The 16614-nt window shown below is 40.2% G+C and overlaps 1 protein-coding gene across 7 annotated transcripts in view; it reads right to left on the bottom strand.

Annotated features, from left to right (window-relative positions):
• Positions 1 to 16614, bottom strand: part of PALLD (palladin, cytoskeletal associated protein) — a 194047-nt gene that overhangs the window by 10991 nt on the left and 166442 nt on the right. For all 7 annotated transcript variants that reach the window (XM_065694152.1, XM_065694158.1, XM_065694187.1 and 4 more), the window contains 5 exons: positions 14342 to 14477; positions 11880 to 11981; positions 9572 to 9793; positions 4589 to 4738; positions 319 to 413 (listed from right to left, as the gene is read on the bottom strand). In XM_065694152.1, coding sequence (XP_065550224.1) covers positions 319 to 413; positions 4589 to 4738; positions 9572 to 9793; positions 11880 to 11981; positions 14342 to 14477 — 705 coding nt within the window. The remainder of the gene's footprint in view (positions 1 to 318; positions 414 to 4588; positions 4739 to 9571; positions 9794 to 11879; positions 11982 to 14341; positions 14478 to 16614) is intronic.

Raw genomic sequence — 16614 nt, 5'->3', positions numbered from 1 at the left:
CAGGGGAGATGTTTTAAAAACCCCTGTAAGTGACAAGGTCCTTCCTAACAGCTGATGGTACAGTTTGCAAGGAGGGGCTATCAGTGAACATCACAAAGACAGGAGGAGGAGACAGTAAAAATTCAAGGTGCATAAACGTCACGTCATTCCAGAGGTTGCCTATGCAAGTTTTGCAGAGATTTTAAGACAGCAGAGGTCACATTTTCTTCCTGAACGCCGTACTTTGAACTTACCTTCTTCCTTCGCATTCTTTATCTTATCATAATAATTTTGCAAAAGGTTATTATTAAAAGAAAGAAAGAAAAAGGTGTCAAATACCTTCTCATATGTGGCTGACCAGAAGGTGACCATGGACTGCGGCCTCTTTGATTTACAGCTTGAACCATCAGCCTGCCCGTGCAACTTACTCTGCCCTGTTACAGTGATGGAGAGAAGGAACATGAGAAGACTTAAAACATGAATTATTAATAAATGTTCAACCTGATCCCACCTTTTCTGCCCACCTGTTACAGAGTCTGTAATACAGTCTCTTCTTTCAAAGGGTCACTGACAAACGTTAGGCAGGACACCTTCTGATATTAAACTATTTTATCAGCTTTCAATCTAACCCAGAACAGACTGGAACAATGGTGAATGTAACAGAGTCCTGGTACAGTTTTCCACCTGGAAGTTTTTCTTGTAAAAGGATGGTTGGTATCTGGGGTAACAGTGTCCTTAAAAGAGCTATTATTGTGGTTTGGAAGTTTCTCTGTGAACAGCAAGTAGACAGAAAGACAAATAGCACAAGGTAGTGAAAATAACACTTGGTAAGTGCTGGTGGGTAGTGACAGAGCTGCTGTCTCCAGAGTGGATGGATCCACTTGATCTGGTGGGGCCACAGCTCAGAAAGCCCCACAAATGGAAAACCCAAGGGAATTGTATGAGTATGTAAAGTGCCCTCTCTATAGTGTGAGCCTGGCTGAGGGGCAGGAATGACACAGAAGCACATGCTGCGATGGTGGATGCTGGAGACAGTTCTGCCGTCTCAGGTTATTTTCAGTGAATGATAACTAGAGCGTGGGCTCTGTGGTATTCTGTCCCCTTTTTTGTTTTACTTTGGTTTTTAGAAGACAGGTTGTCCACCAGCAAGCACTGATGGTAACAAAGTTGTGATGGGTCTGCCTGACACCCCAGCTGCTGATGTCCAGGGCTCTGAGCATTCACCCTGTAAGGGGTAAAAGCATCTGGTGGTATTAATAAATATAAGCAATGGATGCAAATATCAAAGCTATGTATAAAAATACTACTGTAGGAAAAGCCTATATACTTTTATATAGCAATGTAATGATTTTAGTAACTTCTGAAGAATAGTAGTTTTTAACTAGCTGGTTGGTAAATGTACGGGAGATGTATGTCTGTCTCTGCCCCTGGGCTGGTAGCAGTAAGGCAACAGCCACATCAGCTTTGCAGTGTACTCCACTCTAAGCTGTGAGCTCTGCACTCGAGTCTGTCAGTGTAACGGGTGACAAGTATTTTTGTTGCAGTGGTTCAGGGGTTGCAGATCGCTGTTCATTAACTGGCCAGAGCCCATCAAAAAACAATTTCACTGCGGTCACAACTGGCCTACAAATGGCAGCGACCTTTGTGTTACTGCTGGGCTGTTAGAAATGAAGTCTCTGTGTCCCACTTTCATTCCCATGACCCAGTTAGTCCACAAGAAAAATACTTGCCTTAAAATAGGCCATTGTGCATGATCTGTGGCAGTTTCTAAGCAAAAGGGTTTTTTTTGTTTTGCAAGACCATTGAAGACATCCAGAACAAATCCATTCCTATTTTAGGCTCCACTGCATATTAATCTTTTTCTGGCAGGTGATGAACACACATTTTGAGGATGATTACTGCATATCTCAATATACAAAGGCATCACAAATGGAAACAAAAAGGACAGTAAGGAATTTGGATAGGGAAGAATGAGTAGGAAACATGATTTTTTGAAAAGTCATGGGATAAATGGGAAGGAAACAAAGTGGGAAGTAATTTGCCTAGAAAGCAAGGCAAACCTTGACTGAGACCTGTGGATGTATAGTGCAAAGAAGAGGAGATAATGGGATGAAAAGAAAGAAGGTGTAAACAGGATTTGACTGGAGCCCACCTGGTCCCTGGGAAGCTAGCAGTTAAGGGATGTCTCTGGTAACTAATGGCCCAGGCCAGGGTTTGTGTTTGTCCAGGCCCGGGGTCTATTTGCTGTGGATGAGGTTATATGGCAGATTTCACTGCAAAACCCCGTGGTGTGAAAGAACCTCAATTCCACATTGTGGCCCTTTACGTCACAAGCAACGGTGCCTACTGTGTTCACTGCCACGGACAATTCCCAAGGTCTGCCAACAAGCCATTTTGCAAACTTAAGTCCTGTTGGACTAGTGCAGACAGTGAGGTGACATAAACTGGCACAGCTTTAAGGGAACTGAATCCTTTGCTTTAACAAAATCAGTTTCTATCTGCTAAGAATATGTCTTTTTGCTTTTGGCTCCTATAGCAACAACCAAACCACAGCAACAGCCTAGCGAGTATCTGCTGGTCCATCAGAACTCTGATTTAGGCTCTCCTATATTTACGTATTTCACTTTTCCTTAGGAAAGGTTGACAAATTTGCCTAAGTTTCTGATAGCTCTGAGAGGTGGACAACTTTCCATTAGAATCGAGAAGGCCATGCCAAACTTATTTCCACTCAGGATGACTTAAAAGAATTGGAATCCAGATCTTTCAGTGTGAAAGGCGAGTACATTAGCTCATAGCCCTTCTTTGCCTCCATTGTACTGTTAAACGCATAGTAAAAGCAAGCAAATAGTAGAAGAGATAAGTAAGTTTGCTTGGGAATTACATTGTAAAGAAAGCATAGAATGGGCTTGGTGAAACAGACAGATGTTTTGTTTAGGGGAGCCAGAGGAGAACACTTCTGGTTCTTCTCCAAAGGAGCGGAAAAGCAGATGCAGGATTTTGTCATTTAACAAGAGTGCTTTTTCAATCCCCAACCTAGGAACAACACAAACCCAGCTCATTTTAGTACATCCAACACCCCAAGAACAAACTAGTGTCATCAGTGACCAGAATCGATAACCTAGATCAGTGTTGTGCCACCGAATGAGCATTATCCAGAGTAACAAATGCCAAAGTAGATTCTACCTACTCAGGGGCAGAGGACAGTGCCCAAACACAAAGGCAGTTTATTCACTAAGTTCTTCAAGGTTTTGGTTCACACTGTAACACTGCACAGAGAAATTCTGCACATGCGCTAACACTTACAGGAAGATGAACAGGACTCATTTCTTACCTTGAGCATGTGAATATTTATCTAACAATTTAAAACCTCCCATGAATTTCCACTATTTAAATGGTACCAATTGTTCTAGCACAATGGTCACCTGTAAGAGCTCCCAGCTTGAAAATTCCCTTGGCCCTATGCAATTTCATTAGTATTTCTTTATTTCTGTTATTCATATATGCGTGAACAACATTTAAACTACCTAGATTTAAGCACTGCAATTTGTAGCATCCAGCCTCAAACTGGGGTTTGCGCATCACCTGCGTGCACAACCCCATAGGCTTTGAAGCACTCTGCAGTGTGAACAGGACTGACAGTAAGAGAGCAAGGCAAAATGGCAGTGTCATGCTAAGTAACCTAGCAACAGTCATAACACAGCACAACACTCCTGCTTAGATTAAACTGTCTCAGAGATACAGTTTGTTATTTTACAGTGTGATTCTACTTGCAGGCCTGATCTTGGCAAGATGCTTGCTGCTACAGAAGAAAGTAATTCATTACATCCCTAATGTTAGGTTCCTGCCTTGGTTTCTCACTTGCAAATCTTCCCCCTCAACTTGCTATGCTGTAGGAAAAGCAGACTGAAAGCTACTTCACTAGGATGCCTGAACTGGAAGTACAGCCATTTCCAGCATACCTGGGGGGGTTCCTGTTGAGGACCTCAGCTCTTGTACTGGGTCTGCAAAGAACAAATAGTATTACAAACCCAGTAATGCTCCATGTTTCAGGAAAATACTGTTTAAGACTTTGAGGTCAACACAGGAGACCTCCCTGCTCCATAATAAGTGCTAGAGTGTTTTGCCTTACAGAATTACAATCACTGCCTAAAGTAAACTTGTTAAGGTGTATTACACTCCCACTTGCTTCCAAAAGTTGGCCTCAGCTGGTGAGCAGTGTTAACAGAAGAAAAATGAAACTGCTGGATTAGGTTACTTGTGCTGGTAAACTGGATTTTTTTCTCCCTTTATAGTACATATGCTATCCATACTCAGTTAGGTTTCAGAGATGTTATCAGCTGAAACAAATGGTGGAAGAGTGATTAAAACCCAGCACCCCTCCCCTCTGAAACCTCAAACCATAGGAAAAAACCTGCTGCTGAGTTGCTAATCTCTTGGAGATAGAAATGTCCCACCCTACTGATGCAAGATGAAAACAGAAATCTAACTTATATACATACTTTATGGTGACTTCATCATTTTAATTAAACCATGCATATGTAAGATGAGATCGTTTTCTGAAGATTTACGTCCAGAAGCACGTTTGCTCTGGAGCCAAACCTTCATTTACCTGGGGGTTAGCAGCCATAATGGTGTAATTCCCATCATCATCCAGGGTGGAGGCTGCAGTATGCAGTGAGCAAGTTCCATCAGGTTCTCTTTGAATTCGGTAGTGATCACTTCGTTTAGAAATTTGCTTCCCGTCTTTAAACCAATAAATCTGGAGGAGAAAACAAGGCCTGGCTGATTAAGAGTGGGTGCTCATTGTCATCATTTCTCAATTAATAGTGCTAATCTGACCTGCTGACAACCGCCCCAGTAAGCATGGAAAGCAAACTGGTTTGATCGACAGTAGAAGTGCAGAACCACACTCCATGAATCACTTTCACTAAAAGACAAGTTACAGATCAGCAATGGTTCAAAGAAAAGGACACAGCATGAACATTTACCAAAGAACCTTACAGGCGCATAAGGGCTGTGCCCATCCCCATGACAGGACAGCCACTGAACCTTTCAAGAGCTGAAAATAAGTGTCATGACTAAGAAAAGTTCTATTTCAGAGAAGAGGACTCAGTTTAAGGTTTTATTTCACTTATTTAAATCAATGAAGTTGCAGAAAGAACCTAAGAATGATATTGGGCTCTTTTCAGACAAAAATGTAATTATGGAAATAATTAATCCAGTGATGAATAAAATGGAAGTCATGATCTCACTGTTGAAACACCAGTTGTGTCTCGCATCCATTACACTGACAGGACCAAAAATCCAGGAGGGTTTCAGCAGCTTGTGCTGGCAGTGAACAGCTCAGTGCATGCATGGGCCAGCTCAGTGTAATGACATGACTAAGACCAAGAGGTCACCCCGGTGTGACAGACATCTACAGAAATGGACAGCTTTACAAACTCAAGGGAAATACTTCAAAGCAAGTCTGTGCGCAGATAGCCATTAAGAATTAATTGTACGCCAACACCAGTAGAGTTCCAAGTTGTACAGAACAGTTACATTATCTATCAAACAGAGGCCTTTTCCATTAGTTTTCATACATAAATTTAGTCTCTGGCTGACCCAAGATCTACTTGCAGTGAGCCAAAGAAAATGATGTATGCAGAATAATATCTTACAGTAATCCATGAATTACACAAAAAAATATGTATCTCTTTTTAATGCCTCAAAGTTTAGGATTTGGTTTGTTTGGGGTTTTTTGCTACATTTTAAAAATAATATAACCCCCCAAACTGAAATCTGCTGATATAAAAATAAAAGCGTGGTGTGTGGAATATATCAAAAATGTTCTACTGGAAAGCTGTTGTCAGCTCCCCAAACCCATATTTAAGTAGAACATTATTTACTTGCCATTTCCGAAGCTTGTATTATGCTGTAACGTCAGTGGTGTTCAGCACTTCCTAGGTCACTTGTGCAGATACATGATTTTCACAAGGTTAACTTGTACAAAGTACAACGACTGGATCTGTCCTGTTGGCATGACTAGAGGAACTATTTAGCACAAGGAAAACACACGCATTTTCCTCAGTCTAATTCTTGAAACGGGAATTTAGGTCTTACAGTAAGGAAAGGGTGCCACCTTTCTAGTCAAAATGAAGTGACAAAGCAAAGCACAGCTCCTGATAGCATTTAACACACCAGGTTCTCCACACATGCCAATATTTCAAAGCTAAATTCACTCACTTGTCAGGGGAAGTTAAGGGTATACTTTTAAACTTCACAAAAAGACAACAGGGAATGTTTTGGAGGGAAAGAGTGGAAATTTCCCTTAAAAATTAATTACCATTTATGGTTTTTATATTAACAAGCATTACGTGTAACTAGAAATGATTTCATTTCCTCAATAGCTGGTTATACTTGTTTCCCATTTTGTCTGTCAGCAACCTTGCAGAGACTCTGTGGTGCTAACAAAAGATTTAGTCATGTCTTCTCATCTGCTGACAGAGCACTTACTGGAGATGCAAAAGATATTTGATCGCTTATACACACATGCTAATGGGCGCTAGGAACAACATAGCTGCAAAAAATGAGTTTTAACTTGCATGCCTTACATGTGTCATAATGTTGCTTGGAAATCTACTGCATTAAGTAGTAATTATTCAATAACAATGCACTTAGAAATATCAGGATGCATGCCAGGAATCATTATATGGAAATACATGCAAATATTAACTGAACCAGCTATCCAAACATTATGCACATGTTCTCCAATACCTATTTCCACTATGCTTAAAAGCATTTGCATCACCAAGTTTTACTTATGAGCAGTAAATTCTCACTATTACCTTTATCTGACATGGAGTTAATAAGTAAAACACTACCAATGCTGGAGACAACGGCCCTTGCAGAGAAGTATTTTCGTCCTAGGATATCTTTCAATAAATGTACCATTAAGCTATGTAAGCACTGCACACTGCATCTGGATTGCTTTTATTTGCACCAGATTTTCAGAAACCAGCATGCAATGACTAGAAAGACCATGAATACAGAGGAAAAAAGGGTTGTAAGAGTTATATTCAGCCGTGTGAAGAGTGAGCAGTATGAACTTTATGCAATATTCAGATCTCAATTAACCTTTTGTATGAAATTGTCCTAATTCTGAAGGGAAATATCCCTTAAAAACAAGAATTCCACAATCCCTCCTGTATCACCACGGGTTCTCATTTTAGTGAGAAAATAATTTTACATTACACTGAAGGCTATAACAAAAGTAGACTCAAAAAGCCACACTTATGAAGACAGAACTTGCACATCAGTATTCAATTTACATGGCATGTTCAGGGGAAAAAATAATCAAGGCAATAACCCCGCTTAGAAAAATCCCTTGTAATGAATGCCAGATTTTAGAAACACTACAGCCCTTCCCAAAGCCATTCCTTGGCAGAGTTGACAGAACACTTAGAAGGGAGGAGCTTCAAGTTAGTAAATTATTTCCAGCTTTTCATTTGCCAAAGAAAAGAATTTATTCAGGCGCAACACTTCCAGCTTCAACAAATGACAGCAGCAGGGCAGCCCTCAGCCATCGAGCGCTGCAAAATTGCTATCTTGGCCTGCTCCGGCAGATGAGGGGGAGATGGAGCCTTTGACATTTGCAAAGCCCAGCTAACAAGTAGCCATCCAACAGGACTGAAATTGGTTCCATCCCAAGCAACTTAACAAATCGCACAGAGCATCTGCAAGTGGATGGAATAAAGGGTCACAGGCCCAGGTGCGAAAGCAAATCACTTGTTACTGTGTGTGCTTTCACGCTGCAGAAAAACAGAACATCATATCTAAAGCAGAGTGCATCCACATCAGATACTCTATAATGCTGTGCTTTAGGGGAAACACTAACATCGTTGTTTCTTTGCTGTGCAATCCCTAACCCCAAAACAAGGCAAGTGAGGGAAAGGAGACATCCTCTTTCATCTGTCTTAAATCAGATTAAGAAGACTGTGAAACTACACCTTAATTGAAAAGTGTGAAAATCAGGGAACGGCTCAGTTGACTAAGGCTGACTCATAGTAGGTCATCTAGCAACTTAGTCACAAGCCTCAGGCAAAAAGAGTATCCCTCCAGCACAATGCACCTCCAGCACCAAGGAAACAATAGACTTTCCTATGCAGTCATCTCAAAAGCAATACTGGACATCAAAGGGTTGGTTTCAGTCAGACTGGGCTAATCTCAGTGTGTGTCTCGAGTTCGAAGCAGGAGTGCCTTTTTGTTATCAGTATACTGATCAGCCCCACTTACTTTGCAGTGGTTCACATCATGTTGTGGTCTTGGAGCACACAATTGGATTCCTTTCAGATGAAACCAAGCCAGAAAATGTGCTCCAAGAACACATCTAATATGCTGCATCTGCTTCAGCCTGTGGGATGAGATGGGAGCTAGCCTGAAGTAAAACCTCCTGAAACGCAGGCAGACTGGACATCTCATTCTTCAGATTTGCTTCTTGTGGTCCACACTTCTTGTTAATTTAGATGTAGCTCTAGTTCTCTGTTCTCTTTGCTGCTATCTGACAAAGTCCATTTTTCTTTTTACACTTTGTGCAGTGTCACACATCTAGATCATTGGACATGTAAAGACATTGCATTATCTCTGTTCAAAATCCTAAATACCTGTAAGACTTAGACTACATGGGAGATTTGGATGTGGCTGCTGCTGTGAAGATCTTATCTAAGAGATAAGGCATGTTTGATCTTGTCTAAGAGGAAAAGAGCCCCTATCCACAAGAGGTCACTGTAAGAGCTGCAAGGACCTCATGGGGAAGATACCGGTTTTGGCAAAGAAGTTGAAGCAGCTACTGCTGTTTTCTGCTGTATAATGAGTCAGTTGATTGCCAAGCAATTTGTGAAATGGTTAAACACAAGCTACCAAAAGCAGGCACTCTTCCAGGCTACTGACATCATGCAACTGGTACTTTTATATCTACTCAAAGGAGATGCTTCCCAAGCCCAACCCTCCCTCAGAAGCTCATCATTAAAACCCCGCCATCATGTCTCATCTTGCCTTTGGGATGTATGGGAACTTAAGGTATTTTATTATGCCTTCCTCTAACTTTCAATAAAATTCAGTCTGGTTAGAGATAAACTCTGTAAGCCCTGAAGAACACAGAAATACCATGCAGGATCCTGACCCACAAGCAACATATTTTTGCATTAGCATGTTGCTGTGCTTGAGCTAATTACTCATGTTAACCTGACGAGGTTGCTGCTTTAGGGACTACTGTGCCAGCTAGTATGAGGATTTGTAGCATTGCACTGCATAAGGTAACTCTGAAAATGACAGAAGTATTACTACTGCTAGGTAAAATACTTGAGATGAAGTCTCAGGAGGGAGTAACTAAGAGCTGAAGCCTCATAGGAGGATTTTTTACTAGCATAAATCTAAATAATTCCAGTGATGTCAAAGAAATTTGACAGTTTACACCAGCTAGGCATTTTGCTCGTCAAGAGAGAAGGTCTGCTGTTCCTGTAAGACACAGCCCATAGGGTCCAGGGGCTGACTGTAAGTTACCAATACAAACCTCTTTAGAGCATTTCTAAAAACATTTACCCTCTTTTCTTACCTTTGGCTTTGGATTTCCTGCCACTTTGCATGTAAATGTGACTGGCATTCCCTCAAAGATCTTGTAATGCTTCAGCTTTATCTCAAAATACGGTGACACACTGTTATCAATAGGTTCATCTCCATGTTGCACCTCATCGTCTGATTCTTCCACAGGGGATCTCTCCAGCCTATATTCAATTTCACTGATCAATCTTTGCTCAAAGCTGGAGACTTTATACTCCTGTCAAACAAGAAAGGTACATATCAGCATCTAGCTTCCACATGTTGCTCAGTGAGATGTGTTCCTATTCTTTGGGGTTTCTTATTCCACTGATCTTTGACAATCCATTAAGGTTTTACATATAAAAGGAAACTGTATCTTGTTGAAGAAAAACACTATAATCCGTGCCTCCAATAGCTTCCCTATGAAACAATGAAGGCATCTGGTATAAGGCAAAAACTGCATTTCATGTTATGTTAAGGTCTAATTTATAAGGGGAAGGAAAGTCATTGGTTGCTTTCTTTTCATTTTTTAAACAAAGACTATAAGAATAAAAGTATTCTGAAGCAGTTCATAAAGACAAAAGAAACACATTAATATTTCCTTGAGGGTACAGGCAAATTCGGGGTGGGTTTTGTTTCCAGATGGCCGGAAGACCATATGGTTCACATCTGCTATTTGCATAGAAGCGTACCGGAGGCTGCATCAGGTTAAAATGATTTTGTTTACACTTGTCTGTAAAAACAAGAAAAAAGAAAAAGAGAACATGGCAGCCCTGGTAGCCCATGATAGCTGCCTCTTTACAACTGTCGCCATGGTCCCCTTTGTCTGGCCAAAAGTATCACTTCTTTCTTAAAACCAAAATCTATCATAAGGGCATTCAAGAGACAGAAAGAAGAGTGGAAAGCTTCTCGCGGTGTAAACATGTACTACTGCTTGTTTAAATCTGCTATTCAGATACAAGGAAACATTGCTGTGACATACACAGTTACTTGCTTTCTTGAGCTGTTCACTCTTACCTACTTTGCAATACAAAAGTTCTGCTTTGAAACTCAGTGATAACGAAGATAATGCCAGAATGTAAGAAAGCTCAGAAGCAGAAAAATACAGTAATAAATGAGTCAAGGCTCTTGTCAGTCAACAGAAATCCAGGCACCCTTGCAAATGACCTTTGGCCACAGTCTCCGACTCTTGTTGTATTTAAGATAGAACACACGTCTCATATGAAGCCTCATTTCACATACCCATGCTGTTATCATTACCTCTGGACTGGGAATGATGTGCAGTCTTTCTACTGAGTGGTTACAGAACTAATCATAACCCTCAACACCAATACAAAATGGAAGAAAAGAGAAAGGCCTTTGTAAACTGCAGGTATTTTTATTTCTTCATTCCCTGAGAGTTTACCATAAAAGTAAACCATGATGTACACATGGTATATATAAAAAGCAGCTAATTTGGATGCAAAGCAATTAGTATCAGTGTATATTAACATTATGGCAGGATACTGGAGCACACTGTTACTGCAGTGAAGCTGCCCACACTCCAAGAATTAGGAACAACTCCAACACCCTGAAGGGAGTGCAGCCCAAATCTCCCCAGGTAGTAATGCTAGGTGATCTCCCGTTATTAACCAAGAACAGCAGAAGGGAAAGGGCAAAGACATAGAGGAAAAAAAACCAAACAATCAATGGACAAAAAGGCAAGACAGAAAAGGGTGAAAATGATGACCTTTTGAATATCCACAGGACTCACTACAGAAGCACCAACAGAGCGAGCTTCCTGCAAAGGTAGAAAAAGAGATCAAGAGGCAGAAAGAAAAGCAAGAGGTATCCATGACAGTTTCGCAGTTTTTATCAGCAGAACATACTTGATGTGGTAATATAAGCAAACAAATGCTACACATTTCCGAATGGCAACTCTGGCATCTGAACCTGGCCTTTCAAACACTTTCTGTTGTGTTTTTGGTCTGCATCCAAAAAGTGCAGATTACACAAATAAAGAGAAGATGGTTTCAAGACAGTAGACGTAGTTTTTCCTTGAGAGATGTAAAGGTCAGCACAGAACAGGATAAACGGAGGAGTTTAAAGCAGAGAGCAGACATTTGAGAACTCTCAACCTTATGGAAAAACTGAGCAATAGGCATGTGATCCTCCAGTTTACTCCACTGATATAGAACATATGACTCCTGTAATCAGAACTATCCTATCGGGTGCATATTTATTGTCTTATGTAGGAATTCATGTTTTTTTAAGACAATCACAGCCTGTAAAGAAGAAAAATGGAAAGGATTTTTTTTCCTATGAAATTGTAGAGTTTTGTGCACCTGTATAGCAGGATCTTCTTCTGGTTCTTGTATATTGAAGACAGTTGCAGCACTGTCTGCTCCCAGCAATCGACGAGCCATTTTTTCCTCATACGTTAATCTCTGAATAAAAAATAATATGGGGATAAGGGGGAGGGGAAAGAAATAAAACCAGTTTTTATTTCTCATTAAGAACCACAAGGCAGTTAGACAGTAAGCAATGCTTTAGGTAATGTTACTAAAAGAGAGCAGCAATATGTTTCTAACAGCAGTTTTCTACCACAGTTTGTAATGCATTTTTTTTGCATTACAAGTGGCTCTTCTGGCTTACACAACCCTTGCCCTGATTCTGCCATTTGTGTCCATGTGCTTGCCAGGAACTTGGGCAGGATTGAGCAATAGGAACTGCTTAAATCAGCATGGCCATCAAAAAAGTGCATGTCAAATCATCCCCAGTCTTACTCCTAGTCGTTCTGCTTGATTTTTACATTAGAACCACACGGCAAGAAACTCTGCCAAAAATGCTAAGGAGATACTATTCTATTTGAGTATTTTGTCAAAAATATGACAGATTTGTAGAAAAATATATTCTTTAAGGGGTTTTGTTTCTGTTTCTTCTTACTCTTTGGGAAATTACGGGGACAGCTTATAAAAGACAATTTACACTCAGAAGGTAAAGCAAGTTAAAACAAAGCCTTAAGTGTGCAGTTCAATTATTTCGTTATTACTTTTTCTTCTACATTCAATAACACATCACACACTTAGACACTTTGTTATAAATCAGTGCTGCAAAAAAATGCCAGTGACTGAAAGGCAAACTCATTACATGATGACATGCCTCATTTAAACAGAAAAATGAAAGAATGGAAATTGTAAGACATTACATCTATTAACACTTCCATTCTTACAAATTTCATTTAAACTAATTTTTAAAGTATGCCATACTGTGGCTAACCCAGCAGGCTGAAACTCATGAAAACTAGGTACCAGTGTGGTTTGGTTACAAATGTCTAAGGAAGTCATGAATTTTTTCTTCACTTTAATTTTTCCAGTGATTACTCCAAGTGCCCACAGCCATAATTACGCGAACAGAATCACCCAAGGCAGAAATCTGCAAGGCAAAAGCCTCAAGGCAAGCACAAAACCAGAGTTCACATGGTCCAAGCTCCCACATCATCTGATCACAGGTTGGTTTTTTTTCCCCTCAGGCCACGTGGGCTTTCTCAGGACATTCCATTCATTTGTCCAGGCCAAACATCTCTTTTACTTTCCAAAATAGGCATTGACAGCCATGCTCAGCCCACCTCCTTTAAAAAAACCCACAAACTTGTATACTATGAAAGTGATTCTACTCAGTTGCTACAGAAAACTGCCAACCCTGTGCAGTCAATGCAGAAAGTTAAGTACAGAAGCACTAGTCACGCTGAAAGTTTTCCCTACTTTACTCCACTGACTTCACTAAGAACCAGAATCCAGCAGCTGTGGACTAGATAGTTTGTCTCAATGAGCTGTCTTGAGCTACACCACCTCAGTCCACATCCTGGACGTAGTAGCAAACCTATCAAACTTCTGAGCATGGTCCAGAAAACCTAAAGCCCACTACATTTCAGTGACACAAACTTATCCCATGGTATTCTGATGCTTTTGAAAACATTTCATTGACAAAAAAGGGTTGACAGTCTACATTTAAAAAATTACTTTCTTAAGAGATTCCTGTGTCAAAGCCATTTAAATCAATGCCTTTATAACTGTGATCAAATCTTAGGAGATTTGCTTCTTGTCAGCTCTGAGCAGGAAGAATCTGGTATGTTACCTTTTATGCATATCTTAAAATGCACAAAAATTAATGGAGAACTTTGAGGCTGTGCATTTCAATCGCATGAGATGACCATTTTACCTTCATTCTTGACTCCTCAAGCAGGTTGTTAACTCCTGATAGAGCCTCTAAGTTAGTAGTACAGGTTGTTTTCTATTCTATTGGTCAAAAAAGTCCCACAACTGCATGATCTAATGATGCCCAATTCTTAATGGGTTGTTTCTCATGATGGACTGTCTTGTACCCCTTTGATGTCAGGTTACCACTTAAGTCTTTCCCTTGTTGTCCAACAGCTGGGCAAAAGGTAGAATGAGCCTTGTCTGATCAAGAGCTCTGTATATACTTACGGGCCACTCAGTGATGAACATGCAAAGCACGTAGCCTCTGAGGCTGAAAAAGATACAGACTGTGCAGGCTTATGCAAATTCATCACCTTTGATACCTCCACTGCTTTGTTAGGTCCAAGTGATATTGTCAAGCAAAAGGAGGAGCAACAGGTCAAAATGTACACTATCATTCCTTACAGAAATGCAGCTTTGGAAATGCAAGTAATAATAAATACATAAAATATAAAAATAATCTACAATAATTATTTTATATGCAGCATATCTGTGAAACTGCCCATGATTCCCACTCCCATTTCCTGGGGTATTTTATGTTTTTATACCGGTTGCCCATTGTTCAAAAGGTCTTCCTTGAAGCGAAGTTTTCTTTCCAGATCCTGAATTACAGCATCTTTTGACCCTTGAATCTCTTCATCTGATGCTATCCTAGCAGTTCTGCCTGTTTTCTTGGGAAATCCCCTGCAAAACAGTACAGGAAAATTCATAAGCTTTCCTGAAATCACTGGTATTTAGGAATTTATCTGGACTCAATGCTGTTGGTGAAGAAAACAACATTGTTTCTTTGAAATTAAAGGTCTGATATCTTACTTACTATGCTATCCCTGCTAACTCACATCACTGATGAAATTATTAGTTTAAAAACAAAGTTAAAGCTAAGCTTTATTCATGCATTAGTTAAAATAGGACTCAGGATTGTGTAGTGGTGGCTGTAAACACCATACATTCAAAGGGCAAACTCATGAGCAATAAAGCAAAGTGAGAGGGAAAACGAAAGAGAAAGCATGACTAGATAAGTGGGGATGGAAGATAAACTAGGTTCCTATGGAGTACCAGGTAGATAAAAGATCAGAAAGATGCAAGACGAGGCAGTTAATTATTAATTTCCCACATTATTTATTAACTAATTCCTTGTTACAGCTTTGCAGCACACAATGCACAACTTCATGTTTATTCTGCATCTCTCTGTGAACACATAACCAGAAGGCAACATGTAAATATTGTTTCTGTACTCTGGCAAAAAGGAAAAAACATCCCTGTAAAGCAGTTTTCAGCAGCAGGGATTCACAGTGGAATAGCAAGCATTTCACAGGGCTGAGCTACACCTCATACCAGCCTACAAGTTACAACTGTACTTTCAGGATGTTTCACTCGTACTTTCTGGAATGGCACAGGGAATCTTTTTTCCACCAGTCTGAACCAATATTTAACATTTATGGTAGCTCTTTTGCTGGAAATGCCCAACATTCTACTGGGGATCAGCTGCTCTTACACAGTGTGAAGAAATCAGCATTCTATCAGTATGTGAAACTCGTAGCACAGCCCATCTCTCCAGTGAAGTCACACATTATCATTTAAAACACTGACACTGATTCAATGAGTTCTGGTTTTCTTTTTTATCCCACTTCAACTAAACAGGGCTCAGCCCATTACATGGGAATGACTTATGCAAAACATGGAATCAAACCAGACAAACAGACAAACTCACAGACGTCAGAGATGGTGGAAAAAAGAAAATCAGACTAGTATGTAAGTGGTAAACTCGTTTCCAACACACAACTTCACAATTCAACTACCAACACTAAAATGTTAAACAAGAATCATATGGAGATGGCAAATTTTCTTGGATACTCTTGGTACTAATTTTCTATAACATGGCTAGAGAAAAGTCATTCTTCTGCAAGTGTTTTCAATGGTAACTTGTAGCGTTAGTTAAAATGAAACAATACATACATGCTGTCAAAAGCCAAAAAAGGAATTAAGTGAATACATTAGGAGAAGACAATAATTGGAAACATTTATGTCTAAATTCCGAAAACATTTCATATTCTGTTACTGAAACTAAATTTAAAATGGAAAATGGTAAAAAGAACTGCATTTTCCCATTAAACTGCAGCAAAAGAGCAGACATTTGCCTAATGTCACAAACAGCCAAAGAACAACAGCATCCCTCACCCTGGAAATATTCAGCTGCTAGCTGGAGATCTCGGTAACCAGCAGAATAATTCCCTCAGCATTTAGCTGGGCATCTTCTCAGTCACAAGTAACAGAGAGAGTCTCCTCCACTCTGTTTTGGGGAAAAAGTCAGGAAAACTATCCCATCTATAGGGAGACAAGAGAATGCTAAGAGGAAGAAGGGGTAAGATCTCTTTGAGGAAGAGATGTTTCAATTACTCAAGAAACTTGGGGATAGTAAATTTAAAGGAAGATATGGAAGGAAAATGGAGAGAAGATGGGAAGAGGGCACCAGAAGGTAACATCCCTCAGCAAGGCTGGACCAGCTACTGGAAGGCTAGAGGAAAGGTAGCATCTATCTCTCTGCTCACAGTCTTTCCCTTCATCTTCCAGCCTCTTACCCCACCCAGCTCTGCACTGCCACGGAACTGAATTTCACCACTTTTCAGATAAGGACACACACCTCCCAGAACAAAATCTGGCCAACTTCAAGGCAGCATATTTCAAATCTGGCTTCACCTTGAAGAAGCTCTGTGCTTGCTTTTCACGGAGACATGCATCCTACACCTTGAAAGTTCCAAATGATAAGAAATAGTTTTCATTTCGCGTTCTTACAAATTTCATACCTGAGTGATAAAGAGTC

The sequence above is a fragment of the Lathamus discolor genome, chromosome 1 (genome assembly GCF_037157495.1).
Source record: "Lathamus discolor isolate bLatDis1 chromosome 1, bLatDis1.hap1, whole genome shotgun sequence".
Taxonomy (NCBI): Eukaryota; Metazoa; Chordata; class Aves; order Psittaciformes; family Psittacidae; genus Lathamus; species Lathamus discolor.
Note: the sequence above shows the minus strand (reverse complement) of the source record. Positions and strands in the feature narration are given on the sequence as shown.